Genomic DNA, 15419 nt, shown 5'->3' with positions numbered 1-15419 from the left:
ATTGTCTGCTGGGGTAACAACATCAGGGTCAGGGACAGGAACAGACTAGACAGGCTCATCAGCTGGTGGAGGCTGTGGTTAAGTGGAGGATGGGGTGTAAACTGAAGGCCATCCTGGGTGACTCCGAACACCCTCTACACAGGACTCTCACAGGTCAGAGGAGCAGCCGCAGTAACCGGCTCATCTCCCTGATACGATACCCAAAGCGCTTTACAGTACATCACATTCACCCATTCACACACACATTCACACACTGACGGCGGAAGCTGCCATGCAAGGCGCGATGCCATGTCATACTGTCCACGATTTTTATGTTAAAAAAATGTTGCATTATCATCAAATTTAGTATTTAGTACCTAAAAGGGAGTAACCTCAATAGTATGAAAGTGATTCTGTCTGCAACACTTTGCAAAAACATGCAAGAATACAGTTTCCACTAATGGTGGAAACACAACTTGTTTCAACACATGAAGCAAAAACACACAGCCAAGCACAACTAGGCGATGAGGGCACGTGAGGAGGAGACACTAGCAGTGATGTGCGGGCCCAAAAGTAAACAAATGATTCAACTGCCCATCCCTGGAGCACTGACTAGTTGCAATATGACTATGGCACTATCATTTGGTCAAGGAAACATTGCCAATCCAAATAGAGTGACTGAAATACGAAGGTACAACATCCCAGGTCAAAAAGAGCATCCCTGCTTGCCACGTATGACGCATGTCAGGACAAACTCAGGACAAAAATCAGCTACACTAGCATCAGTGAAGATTTTTCAACCAAAAATGTGTTGTTGAGGTGATCATGGAACTATCAGCCTGATTGTGCACTACAGTATGTTGACAACAATTCAAGCTACACGACTCCTGTCTCGAGACCATCGCTCTCACTAACTGGCATGTAACTTTTACTAAAGATTTCCAGAGAAAGCACTGTCTACGTTGGCTACTTCTGTACTCACATTTAACTCATCTTCTGTGACTATAATCGCACTATAACGCTGCCTCCTTGTGGCAATAAATTTACACATTTGGTGGTGTTTTTTCTTTTTTATGGTTTGTAATTTGTCTTACAAAAAGCTAATAGTACCATCAAAGGTTCATTATATGCATTTTTAATTTGCTTCAGTGAAATAAGGTTTAATGTGTGTGCAAACTTGCTCACCTCCACCCAATCAGCAGTGCACTACTGTAGATTTATCCTTAAGTCATAACATGCTGAGCAGGACAGTGCCCTCATTGCAGCCCTTTTCACTGTCAATGTACCCCCAATTTGTCAACATTAGTTACACCCACTGTTCAACCTCAGAAAAAAAGGTAACCTGTTTTTTACATGTTGATTTCACTTTATACATGGCTGTTATCACGTTAGCTTGTAGTTCCTGTTGTGATCTCGCGTCTCCAGCAACTCTGGGCCCCGCTCTGCTCTGGAACACATTCAGTTAGCAAGGGTGAGCGCCATCGGTTGCAACCGCTGTGCAGACAGAGTGTGTGGAAATTAGGGACAACGCCACATTTCCGTTCAGCTGAGTTCATGTTGACCCCCCCCCATTGAAGATATGTACTATAACTTTCAAAAGGAATAACCTCCATGGCAGACTAGCTGGCTCACAGGCACATTGCTGCCCCAATAGGTCAGTTGTACAACTGAACTGAATCTAAATCTCGTGTCCAACACTTTGACTTGTGGGCTGATCAAATTCACCCACCACTTCATAAATGTACCTGAATTTGGCCAGTGGCGGGTGCTAATTTCCCACCCTGGGACTTGTCATACATATCGTTTATGCAAATTTCCTGGAAATATGGTGATATCATTTTGAGGCTCTATTGCACAACAGCGACTGGTCTCCTCGGTCTCAAACACTGACAGAGAGTTGTTAAAAGAAGAGCTGATGCAGCAGAGTAGTAAACACGACCCTGTCCACTTTTATAACATGTATTGCAACATCAAATTTAACATTTTATGTGTCTTTATGCTACTCTCAATTAAAGTGGGAGCTTTAAATGTTTTGTAAATCATCACATTTGGTTTCTGTTTATGTTCCATAGTGCCCCAACTTCTTTGAAAACAGGGTTTTACTAACACCTGTACTATACTTGTAATGAGTTTGTCTATATTGCTGTGGTTTTGCTCCATTCTTTTGTTCCAGTAATAGTGTAGTGGTTTAGGATCTGGAGTAGGGTTCCACTGAAAAGGGATTTGAATCTGGGTGGACTTCATGGTTAAATAACTTAACAAAGAAGAATTTGGACTTAATTGTCACCCTCCGACGCACCTGCCAAGGAAATAGATGTGCAAAAATGTTTGATTTTTCATGGTTAAATAACTAAAATAGTGTAGTGGTCTACCATCTGGAGTGGTCTTCCATCTTGCGTCCAAGACAAATTTCTCCCAAGGGAGACAATGAAAGTAACTAAACTAAACTATTAAAAATTGGTGTTTTTATCGAAGTAAAGGATTTGAGCAGTTCCTCCACTACTAACGGATGCTGCTGTGGGGGACAGGTAGGAAACCCCTGTTAAAAAGGACCTGACACTGTCCCCTCATACGTCCCACACTGAGGGTCCCTGTTGATATACTGAATGTTTTTTCTTTCTGTGGGCCCCAGACGGTGAGTTTCCCAGCATGCAGCAGTGTTTGTGTAGCAGCCACATTCCTGCAGCGTTGTGTAAACGAGGTTATCAGTCAGGCGTGGCTATCAGCAGCAGGAATGTGGCTATCGCTCTATCTGCTGTCACGACTTTGTTCTGAAAGTCTGTGCTCACACCATCCTCCCTCCATCAGTCCTCCATTTATCCTCCATCACCGCTCTCTCTGCTGTCAGGACCCTGCTGTGGACCGGTCCGCACTCACACTGTCCTCCCTGCATCCTCCATCTTCACTCCATCTGCCCTACTATCATCCATTAATCCTACATCCTCCTGCCATCCCCCCATCATCCTTCTATCTGAGACACCACACTGACACCGATTGGCTGAACAGACAGCGGTGCAGTTGATTGGCTGGCTGTGCCTATTCACAGACAGACTGAACCTGACAACCTCAGCAGGATGGAAAAGTTTAGACAAGAGGACAATCTTTCTAAACCTCTGCAGGGACATCTCTACATCATGTGTCCATCCTGGATCAGTTCATCATCATCCCTCCTCTCCATCAGTCAGTCCCTGGTATAAATAAATAAAGACCAGAGGACCTGGGTCTGATCCCTGTGGGACACCAACAGATTCTCAGGCAGGTGATTCTCTACCCCCACCTGTAGGTCAGTCATCAGTGAATTTTCTCTTACACCCTGCAGCACACACAGGTTGTTCTCCCAAACCGAAGAGAAGAGATCTACACCAGATGTTTATGTCCCTGGCAGTTTGAGGCTGTAGCAGACGAACACGGTGTCAGTGTGACTCTGCTGCCATCCGTCACACTGATTCATGAAAAGTTCACTACTTGATTAAAACAAGAAGTACATAAAATGTATAAAAACTAAACAATAAAGTGAAGTATAAGACTCAGTTTAGCGCTTGCCACAGAAATCAAGAGCCCAGCTTCATAAAGATTAGGCATAGATGACAAATTTTCTGTACCATTTAAGCTGATGTGGACAATCTTGTACTGAGGCTGTGGGTGAAACTTAAATAACTTAACTTAAATAATAAAATAGAGTCTACTTTACTTTCCCACATACAGTAGAAAAATAGATATTGAACATACATGGTGATGGGATATATAGACATGCTGCTGTCACCACCTTTAAGCCCTTAGACTTAGTTCCCCCCCTGTTAAGAGCAACAGGCACAAGCACTCCTTTACCCCTATGACCATCTCTATTTTAAATTCTGGCCAGGGGAGGTGATAGATAGTTAGCCCTTAAGCATGAAGTGTATCCATATATTCAATTGCATTCACTGTGTTTATTGCATTCACAGTTTAGAAATATGCTTTAAATCGTTGAAATCATTATGCTCAAATTGTTTTCACTAGGAAATTAGTTTTGTTTTCGTGTTTTCTTTTTGCATTTGTAATCTCTGAGTTATTCAAAATGCCTGTCACCTCTTGGTGTATCTCTGATTAAATAAAGGTTGTTGATGATGATGATGATGATGATGATGATGATGATGATGATGATGATGATGATGATGATGATGATGATGATGATGATGATGATGATGATGATGATGATGATGATTGTGTTATTGTACAATCACACCTCTTCCTCCAGCAGTCAATAATTAACAGAAACCGATTTGTAGACAAATATTATCATCCATGAGAATTTGACAGGAAGCAACAAAACAGCAACTGACACAACCAATGAAAACTTGCAGCAGCACATTAAACATAAAGACTATGACATCTGCGGCTCTGGACACAAAGCCAATGCTAATGTTTCTCTCAGAAGAGCTGAGCTCAGTTAAACATCAAAATCATCCTCTGGATCATATGTTCACCAAAGAAATAATCCATGGTCTGGAGAGACACAATTGGATCAATAACATCATTGCAGAGGCCCGCATCAGCATCCATCGAAAACAGAGTTGAGCTCTTCTCCACAATCTGATTGTCTTGTTGTCATCCTGTGAAAGTGTCACTCACTGATAAAAATCTCCTCACTGAGGCTGCACTTCAAATCAGCTGATCGTGCTGTGTGTGTGTGTGTGTGTGTGTGTGTGTGTGTGTGTGTGTGTGTGTGTGTGTGTGTGTGTTTGTGTGTGTGTGTGAATATGTGCAGACACTGACCACGTGTCAAAATTGCAGGTATTGGTTACGTAATACACATCAAACTGTGTCATGGCAAATTCACCATTCAAATGTCACCCCGTCTGTCTACCACCAGGATAAACGCATAAAAGTTTCTCTTCAATCACAAATCATTTGTCAGATGATACTGATAATAAGTTGGGTGCCCAGTGGTCAAGTGGTTAGAGCACGTCCCTTATGGGCATTGTCTGCACCAAGAGGGGGTTCGACGATCTTTACTACATGTCATTCCCCAGTCTCTCCCCCTGATTTCCTTTCTCTCCTCTCACTGTCCTATCAAATAAAGTTGAAAAATGCCCTCAAACAGTAACTTAAAAAACAAAAGTTAAAATAAACTAAAAAGTAAATACCGTATGTACTGTCTGTGGGAAATAAAGCAAAATATTGTGTTGACATTGTGTGGTATCGCTCTGGAAATATTTGATCACTGACATCAGCATCCATCAGCACATATCACCATGGTTCTGTTCTGTGAAATAAATAAATATAAATCTTCTGTATCATAACAATGTATCATTTTCATTATGAACTTTTCTCTTAGTGCTTTACTGTCTTATTAACACAATAACATGAACCTAGACTAAGTATTTATGCAGGGTAAGTGCAGGGTATTTCAAGTGACAAAGTCTTTCGGTGAGATGGCTGTTTCACCACTCTGCCTCTTGATGTGGTGACAGCCGCTGGTGTTGGCATTGTCGTCGGTTCATCCTGCCGTTGTTCACTGTTTCCTTCTGCCATGTCTCTTTCCTCTGTTTCCTCTGTTTCCTCCTCCTCCTCGAGCTGAGGCTGAGAGAGAGGTGAGGGCTGTAGACGCAAGTGGCGCCTGTTCCTGCGCAGAGTGTCATCGTTGGTGCGAATCAGGTAGGATCTGGGGGTGTTGTATTTATGTAGAACAACAGCGTCCATCCTTTCTGACTGTCGAGTTTGACAGCAACAGAGTCACCTGGCCTGAGAGGTGGCAACGGGCGGCTGGAGTGACGTCTGTCATAGTGGTGTTTATAGGCAGCCTTAGCTCTGGAGTCTGCCTCTTTCACCAGAGCCATGTCCGGCCACCGTGGGAGAAGCTTTTCTTCAAGTGTGGGAATGGGAGTCCAGGGTTTCCCCCAGAAAACTTGTTAAGCCCGGTGGTAGGGTGGCACCGACGGCCCATCGGCGGGCCACCGGTGCCCAAGCGTGTTTTTCTGTGACAGGGGCTAACCCTATCTGGAAAAATAGTCTGTTACCACAAGGTAATTTTTCTTGTCCACCTCACAGATATCTGCAGCTACTCTTTCCCAAGGTCTGTTCGGCAACGGGGTTGTCATGAGTGGCTCTCTGTTTTGAGCAGGTTTTGCTATTTGGCAGTGCTTGCAGTGTTCAATCCACTTTTGCAGGGCTTTACCAATGCCCGGCCACCAGATGCTCTGTTTGGCGCGCTCGCGACATTTGACTATGCCCATGTGACCATCATGCAGCCTTTCCACTATCTCTGACCTCAGGCTTTTGGGAATGATGATTCTGTCGCCGTAAAGAAGCAAGTTGTGGCATGTAGTGAGAGAGTCTTTTACTGCATAGTACTGTTTGATGCTGTCTGGCACTTTGGATGCATATTTTGGCCAGCCTTTACTTACAAACTGCATCACCACCTGCAGCTCCGTGTCAGCCTTTGTGTGCTCTTTAACCTCGTCCAGACGTGAGCGAGACATCGGCCATGCTGCCTGTGTGTCCTCTTCCAGAGCATGTATGTCATCCAACAGTTCAACTGTGTCCAGATGTAGTGCTGCAGAAGGGTGGCGTGATAGTGTGTCTGCTACTACAAGCAGTTTGCCCGGGACATACTCATCTTTTGCGTTGAATTTCATCATTCTCAGGAGTAATCGTTGGCAGCGAAGTGGCACTGCATCGATGTCTTTGACGTTGAAGAGCGGGACCAATGGCTTATGGTCCGTATGCACAGTAAAGTTATCCAGGCCATACAGGTATTTTGAGAACTTTTCACATGCCCAGACAACCACCAAACACTCCTTTTCAATCTGTGCATACCTGGTTTCAGCATCAGTCAGGGTGCGAGAACAATAGGCTACCGGCCGTAGCTGTCCCTCGTGGTTCTGAAGAAGAACAGCACCCAATCCATAGCTGCTGGCGTCGGCACTCACAATTGTTGGCTTGCTGATGTCATAAAAGGCTAGTGTGGGTGCTTCTGTCAAGAGCTGTTTGACTTTTATGAAAGCCTGCTCCTGTGCTGGGCTCCACATCCAGGCTTTGTCAGCCCTGAGAAGGTCATTGAGTGGGCGTGTGACGTCTGCTAGGTTGGGCAGGTAGCGTCCCAGATAATGCACCATGCCCATGACCCGCTTCAGCTCTGTGATGTTCTGTGGCGGCTGGATGTTTCTTATGGCCTCCACTTTTTCCATATCAGGCCTCACACCACGCCTGTCAACAACATGGCCCAAAAACTTAATCTGTGTCTGTCTCAGTTTACATTTTTCTTCATTGAGCTTCAGCCCAGCCTCTTTTAGTGTTTGCAGCACTTTGTTTAGGCGCTGGTCATGCACCTCAGGTGTCTCTCCATAGATTATAATGTCGTCCATATATGCTGCGGTGCCTTCATGGTCTTTAAGAAGATTGTTCATCTCTCTCTGAAAGATTTCTGGAGCGGTGGAGATACCAAACGGAAACGGTGGAAAAAATACCTTCCGAATGGCGTTAATAAAGTTGTAAGTTTGGCACTGTCTCTGTCTAAAGGTATTTGCCAGAATCCTGTTGCAGCATCGAGCAGTGAAAACACACTTGAACCAGCCAGCTTGGGGAGTATATCATCCAGGGTAGGTAAAATATACTTTTCTCGCTCCACAGCTTCATTAAGGCGGTTAAGTCCCACACATATTCTCACACGTCCATTTTTTCTTGGCACGGGAACCATTGGTGCACACCATGCCGTTGGCTCGGTTATCTCTTCGATAACTCCACATTTGACCATTCTGTTGAGCTCCTCTTTTACCTTGGGGAGTAGGGGTACAGAAACCCGACGAGCCGTGGTGACAGAATAGGGTACTGCTCCATCTTTCAATTTTATTTTTACTGGAGTTGTCCTCAGAAGTCCCACTGACTCACTGGGTGCACTAGTCACGTTCTCCACTCTTTGGATGAGGCCCATGGCCACTGACACTTCTCTGCCAAGCAGGTTACTGACTGTAGGAACTTCCACAACATGTACATCAAAGCAATATTTTGTCCCTTTTCTGTAAGTGGAGGTTTTGAATTTACCCTTATTCTTGAGCCTGCCACCTGGACAATCCAACACGGCTTGTGAATGCTCCAGTTTGGGCTTTGTCTTTAATGTGCCATATGTGTGTTGAGAAATAACACTTGTGTCAGCTCCACTGTCTATTTTAAACTCAACATCACTGTCCTGGAGTTGTAGTGTTACTGGCCATGGTGTGTTAGTGTCTTTTACAGTGACAGCACCCAGGAAAAATCTCTCTGTTTCATTTTTCTCTGTAAACACGTCACTGACCTGAAGAGTGTGACACATAGCGGCATAATGGCCTCTCTTACCGCACTTGCGGCAATCCGCGCATCTGGCCGCGCATATATCGCCCCTGGCGTGCTGCTTGCCGTATCTCAAGCACTTTCCTTGGGCTGTGCTCATCGCACCTGAAGGTTGCTGCCTGGGCGACCAGTGGTTTCCTTGGCGGTCCCTCCTCTCTGGCTTGAATGCACCTTTTGGCCGCACAGAGTAATCCCTTTTATGTGTGCGCGTCACCTCACATAACGCCGTGGCTCCGCTCTGCTCTGAAATCTGTCCTTTGATCTGTTCCGACTGTCTGGCTTGTCTGCATGCCTTGTCCAGAGTTAAATCCGACATCATTTGCAACTTCTGTGACAAGTCTTTATCCAGGACGCCTATCACAAGTCTGTCTCTTATGTTTTCGTTTTTCACGTCTCCGAAATCACATTTCTCGGCCAGCTCGTGCAGACTGCGGATGTATTCTTCCACACTTTCTCCGTGCTTCTGTGCTCGCTGGTGAAACCGTGCCCTCTCATGAATTACATTGACTTTAGGCACAAAATAGCGGTCTAATTGTCCTAGTACGACATCGTACTTATCAGCGTCCTCAGCGTTTGCGTAGACGAAGGTTTTGACAATTTGTTCAACTTCACTTCCAAGCGAATACAACAGAGTACAGACCTGCACGTCTTCTTCCTCTTTATCGAGCTTGGTAGCTTTTCTGTACCTGTGGAACCTCTGCTTCCATTCAGGCCACAGCTCCGGGTGGGTGAAGTCGAAGTTGTCCGGCGGTGGAAACTTTGCCATGGTTAACTTCTGACACCATGTAATGTTCAATGAACAGTCATAGTTCTCAGTTTGTGAACTTTAATGAGAGTCGAGTCGGGAACATGTACAGATCTGAAATCGCCACTGCTTCCGTAAACACTACTACTGCGCATGCTCACACTGCAGTCCCTGTAGCCTACAATCACAGATCACTACGCAGCCTTAACTAGTCCCATTTATTACTGAACATTACAGGTTCCACATCCACCAGAGAGAGATAAGAAAGGAGAGACTGATGACAGCATGGATTACTCCAAAATAAGGAAAGTTGATGCTGTTCACCAAACTTTTAAAGATGAATGGCACCGACTCCAAGCCAAGATTCAAATTACTGGCAGAGCAGTCACATGCCCATCTCTCTCATAAGGGTGTTTTCACACTGGTGCGGGCCAAGGGTGTGACTGTTGTGTGACCCAAACACACCACTCTCAGGCCCAAAGTTCTGATCTAAACAATGCCTGTGTGAAAACAACCTAAGAAATATAGTATATATATACTTATTTTACTCTAGGTTTTTGTCTTGTTCTCTTTAACTTAAAATGCCTGGGACTACTATTATTTATGGTCAAGTAGGTAGTGGTTTACTACAGGGGTTCCCAAACTTTTCCATGCCAAGGCCCCCCAAAAATCATTAGCTTCTGGCCGGGGACCCCCTTTGCAAACCCACCAACAATGCTACAAAATATGTCACACATCAACTTTAAGAACGTTTTTGTTACTTTTATTCTCTATTCAATACTGTAATTATTACATTTGTTTAGCATGAGAATAATATTAACAACATGTTTTCAACACAGAATAAGATTTGTATGGCAGGGCATCTTTGTTGCACCACAATGTTTTTCTTATTATAGACACTATGTTGCAATACATTTTACCCTTCAGAAAATATATTTACATATGCAAGAGTTATTTTTTTTTGTCTTTCTTGCATTATGTCTTCAAAAGTTTTCAGTCAAAAAAGAAAAAAAATCTATTAAACTGACTTGGTTCTGTAAGTTCAACACTATATTCCCACTGAATAACAAACCTTTCAACAAACTGTTTGATGATACAAAAACAGAAAAAAGAAACCAAACCTCTCTTGTGTTGTGTGTGTGTGTGTGGTGTGTGTGTGTGTGTGTGTGTGTGTGTGTGTGTGTGTGTGTGTTGTGTGTGCGTGTGTGTGTGTGTGTGTGTGTGTGTTGGAAGTGACAGACAGTGATCACACTAGTGGGAAGGATGGGCTTGGTGGCTCCTACACAGTCTGTCAAGCCTGGGCTTAATGTCTGTCAGTGCCATACGCATGTCATTGTCCACATGTAGACGTGCTCTATGTTTAGTTTTGAGTACCTTTAAAGTTGAAAAGCCAGACTCACACAATAAGTTGTTGCAAAAGGGAGAAGGCATTTCAGTGCCCTGTCAGCCAAGGTGGGATAGTCCTTTCTTACATGTAGCCAGTAGTTAGACAGGGGAAGAGCCTCAAAGTTTGTTTTAGTTTTAAATCCCTGAGTTTGTCATCTCAATCAGCTCCTCCTGTGACTTTATGTCCAGACTAGAACCAACACCGGGGGAAAGGGGGGTTCCTAACCCAGTTTAAAGGTGTGTTTTCAAGGTCAGGGAAATAGTCTTTAAAATATCCTTGAAGGTGCTCCAGGTGGGACTGGATCAATGGAGAGATGGAGCCCAAATCATCACATGACAGCAGCTCCTGGTGAAGTAGTGGGAACATCTCTGTGACTCCCTCCTGGAGCTTGTTTGACCACAGCATAATCTTTTTGGAAAAAGCACGCACTTTGTCTTGCACCTGCAGTATGTACGTGTCACGTCCTTGCATGCTTTGGTTCAGTACATTTAGATGCAGAAAAATGTCTGACATGTATGCAAGTTTGCGGATCCAGGTTGCATCAGTGAACCGCTCTGCCAGCTGATGCTTTTCAGAAGAGAGGAACTCTCCAACCTCCCTCCGCAGCTCATAGACACGGTTCAAAACTGCGCCCCGTGACAGCCAGCGCACGTTTGAGTGAAGCAGCAGCCCCTCAAAACGGGCGCCCATCTCATTACAAAGCAGGGTAAACAGTCTGTGTTTCAAGGGGCGGGCTTTAATAAAATTCACCACTTGTACAACCTCCTGTAGTACCTGATTCAACTCGTTATCCATCCTTTTTGCAACAAGTGCCTCACGGTGGAGCATGCAGTGTGTGGCGACTACATGCGGGGCTTTCTGCTTAATGAGAGCGGTCACTCCACTGATCTTGCCGGTCATTGCCGCGGCTCCGTCCGAACACACCCCCACACAGCGGGCCCAGTTCAATCCGTTAGACTCGATGTAATCGTCCAAAACTTGAAAAATATCTTTCCCAGTGGTTCTTCTTTCAAGTGCTTTACAAAACAGTATTTCCTCGACAAATCTCTCCTGGGAAATGAATCGAATGTACACAAGCAGTTGGGCCTCATTCGATATGTCTGTGCTCTCATCTAGTTGAAGAGCGAAGTACTCGCTGGCTCTCACCTGCTCCAAAAGCTGAGCAGATACGTCCTGCGCCATGTCACCAATCCGTCGGCTGACGGTGTTGTCCGAGAGTGGGACAGCGTCGATTTTTTTAGCAGCATCCTCGCCAAGCAATTCTCGGACAATGTCTTTGGTAGCTGGTAAAAGCAAATCCTCTCCGATTGTGTGAGGTTTTTTTGCACGAGCAATGTGTATGAAGCTAAAAAATGATGCTTCAGGGCCCGCTCGGGAACGGTGGCTTGCTGTGTGAATGCAGCAGATTGCCTGGCCAAATGCTCCTCTTTACGTCTGAAGAAGTCTGCCGTTTTTTCGGCCTCTGCCGGATGTTTTTGCATCAAGTGACGCTGAAGTTTCGAAGGTTTTAAACACTCGTTTGAGAGGGTCTCCAGACAGAGCACACACTTCGGGCAATCATGGCCATTTTTCTGTACGCTGTAAAGCCATACTTAATGTACGCTGCATCGTACCTTCTGATTTTAATTGGCCAGGAGTTCTTAGGTTTTTTTGCAGCAGTGTCCTCCACAGCAGGGCTGTTGGTCGGTTCCGTTGACCTGTTCTTTGTCAAAAACCTGTCCATTTTGAGCTAGCTTGCTCGCTTGAGGAGCAAAGCAGCTTGATAAATGGCGCAAACCGCCAGGTCTAAACATGACGTCATGGCGTCGTGAACGATGTTTTGACTGGTAGGCAATCAGAAAGATGACTATGGCAAATTATATGTTCCATTATTATAAATTATATTTTATAATTATGATTTAAAAAAATAATCAGATTTAAAATATTTATTAAAAAATAATTAGAAAAATTTTTTTTTTTGTCTTTCCTTTTTTTTTCTTATCTTCCCTCCAATTTCCTGAGGCCCCCCTAGCGCCCCCTGGCGGCCCCCCAGGGGGCCGCGGCCCCCACTTTGAAAACCACTGGTTTACTATACAAGTGCACTATGTGAAAAGTTTCCTGCATTGAAAATTGACAATAAACATGAAAATGTACGTTGCTGATTTATTTAATGGGGTAGCCTATAAGACACAATTTAGACTTTATGAGGTTTTGACCTTTGACCTTTGATCCCCTGAAAGATTAGTAACTGTACCTCAATGAATTTCAATTGAATCTAAACTTTAAACTGTTGAACAACATCACACTTAATCTACAGCCCATTAGCAGCACATAAAACACCTTCACAAGAGCTGAACTCACCCCAAGAGCTGCTGGAGGAGCTATCAGCATCATCAGGAGGCACCTGGAGGAGCAAACATACAGGCGAGTTATAAACTGGGCCAACAGACTGTAGCTCTGACTGATAAATCATCATCACCCATAGCAGCAAAATGAATCTTCCAGCCTAACATATTCATGGGTCCTTGGGCTGTGTTGGGCAAACATACTTCCACATCTGGGTAGATTCTGACTGTTATCCCCCTGTTTTTGTCCAGATGTGCACATCCCATAACAAAACACATATTGCACACATCCCACAACATAGCACATGAGGTGTATGTATGTGCTATGTTGTGGGATGTGTGCAATATGTGTTATGTTATGGGATGTGTGCAATATGTGTTATGTTATGGAATATGTGCTATGTTATGGGATATGTGCAATGCTGTTGGATTAATATGGCTGAGGTGTATTGTTCTTTTTGTTTTTTGTTTTTGTCATTGTGGCCATTAAGGCATTTATGGCGCAGCTACAGTGTCCAAGACAAATTTCCCTGAACGGGACAATAAAGTTTATCGTATCGTATCGTATCGTATCGTATCGTATCGTATCGTATGTGAAAGTACAGTCTGACAGTCATGCTGTAATGTGGGCAACACTCGAGCCATGGGACTAGGAGTGTATTTTGGTTTATAGCTACCATGCAAGCAGAGGCGGTCTCTGACTGTCAAACCAGCCTTTCATTTTGTTTCTGGTCACTTGAAAAACTAAATGTGTTTCTGCTCCAGCTGCTGAAAACGACTGCATTAACCATCTATTCATCCTTTTATTTTCGACTTACCAGAGCCAGGTGTAGCTGCAGGGGGCGATGGAGGAAGTCAGCAGCATCTTGTCCCCCATGCAGAGGAATTCCTGGCCACGACACAGCCGTCACTGACTCCGCCTCCAGCTGGATCTCAGCCAATGAGGACGCTCCGATGTGCGACGCTGGTGGTCGTCCTGTGGACACACAAAGACACACTGAGACCGAAGACACAGCAGAGCCCACAATCCGAGCCGTACTTCATGTTTGAAGGGTCAAGGTTCATCCTCTGAGGAGCAGGACTCAGTTCAGGAAGGTTCAGGACTTGTCTGAGAGCTGCTTATGTGAGTCATGGCAAACAGTGCACAACATCTAAACAACAGCCATCAGACAAACATCTGGCACAAAACACATAGACCATGAAGAGATAACAAGGCGGTGGATGGACTACTACACAAGCGAATAAGAGACATAGACAAAGCAGCAGCTCAGAGACACTCAGACACACATCATGGTCCTGGTCTGAGAACAGCTGTTAGATCCTTCACGTGCCCAGATGACTACAGATAATCCAGTTCACAGACAAGTACCAGTGATGATGATGATGATGATGATGTCACAGCTGTGGGTGAAGTAGTTTCTGTCTTCGCTGTGTTTATTTTTATTTGGATCAGAGAAAGCAGTATTGATACTGAGAGGATAATCCAGCTGGAATCAGTCAACTGAGATGAATGTGTGAGACGTGAGAGCCCGAGTCTATACAACATTTCTAAATCAACCTGTGCTTCAGTGCTTCGGTCTGAACCAAGAGAAAAACTGATCCACAGCTACATTATAAGGGGCCAGTCTCACATCTACATCTGTCTATCTTATATTTTAATGTTAGTCAGACACAAAAATAAATTGGCTCATTTTAAGCCAAAACTAGAATCACCTCCTAACCACTTGTCTGCCTTCTCCACTCAAACTAGTGAAGACATTTTGTCATAATTGCTGTGGGACATCTTTAGAAATTAGGGCTGAAGAAAAAAGTTGAAGCTTCGAAGCTTCGATCGTTGCCATGGTAATCGATCATGAAGTCCGTGATCAATTTTTTTTTTTTTTGACACCGGTTCTCATCAGCAATTGTTACTTTAAGTGAGTAGGCTACTTGACATCCTGGAAACCTGCCTGATAAGTTTGGGAGACATGCAGTGTTTCCCATTATGTCCGCCATCAACAGTTTTTTCATTATATTGTATAAATAAGTAAAAGATTTCCTCTGGGAAATTTTGATAGGGCCACGGGAGCTACTGCCTGGGTTACCATCTCTGTCAACATGGGAGTCAAACCCACGATCTTATGGTCAAGAGTCAAGACAGAGTTATAATAATTAGTTGGTGTGCGCATGTGTGTTGGTGTGGTGGTTGTGTTTGACAGAGACTTATATGTATGGGGGCAGCTAGTGTGACATCACAAATCACTTCCATGTCCAAACCCCTGCTGCTAACATTCAGCAATGCATGTTCTTCATTGCTGTACCCATAAAACACACACACACAGTTTAACATTTTGCTTGAAAGTTACATAGAGACAGGTAATGTTATATAAGCTAACATTTAACACTAGTACGCTAGCTAACGTTAACCACTGTGACTGGACTGCAGTGATCCACTGGTCTCTGCCTCTTCACTACATCTGTATTGGCGGCGTTGGAGGAGGTGTGGAGCGGTGCGGGTCTCTGTCTCTGCGGCGGCTCCTTGTTTTGGGAGCTGGGTTGGGGGCGGGGCTCACAGCAGCACCCACTGTGATACGTGCTTTCATGCAGGAGTCTTAAAACCAGAAAGGTTTGTGACAAATCCAAAAGTCGCTAGATTTGTCGCGAGTCGCCAGGAGGGTTTGGAAAGTCGCCAGATTTA

General features: G+C 44.5%; 1 protein-coding gene across 1 annotated transcript in view; it reads right to left on the bottom strand.

Annotated features, from left to right (window-relative positions):
* col4a4 (collagen, type IV, alpha 4) overlaps positions 1–15419 on the bottom strand; it is a 57456-nt gene that overhangs the window by 39062 nt on the left and 2975 nt on the right. The window contains exons 2-3 of the mRNA XM_085795628.1: positions 13561–13718; positions 12759–12801 (exon numbers count right to left, since the gene is read on the bottom strand). Coding sequence (XP_085651754.1) covers positions 12759–12801; positions 13561–13619 — 102 coding nt within the window. The 5' untranslated portion in view covers positions 13620–13718. The remainder of the gene's footprint in view (positions 1–12758; positions 12802–13560; positions 13719–15419) is intronic.

Source organism: Trachurus japonicus, chromosome 13 (assembly GCF_045865225.1).
Source record: "Trachurus japonicus isolate A0001 chromosome 13, Traja_1.0".
NCBI lineage: Eukaryota > Metazoa > Chordata > Actinopteri > Carangiformes > Carangidae > Trachurus > Trachurus japonicus.
This window is presented reverse-complemented; position numbering and strand designations above follow the sequence as displayed.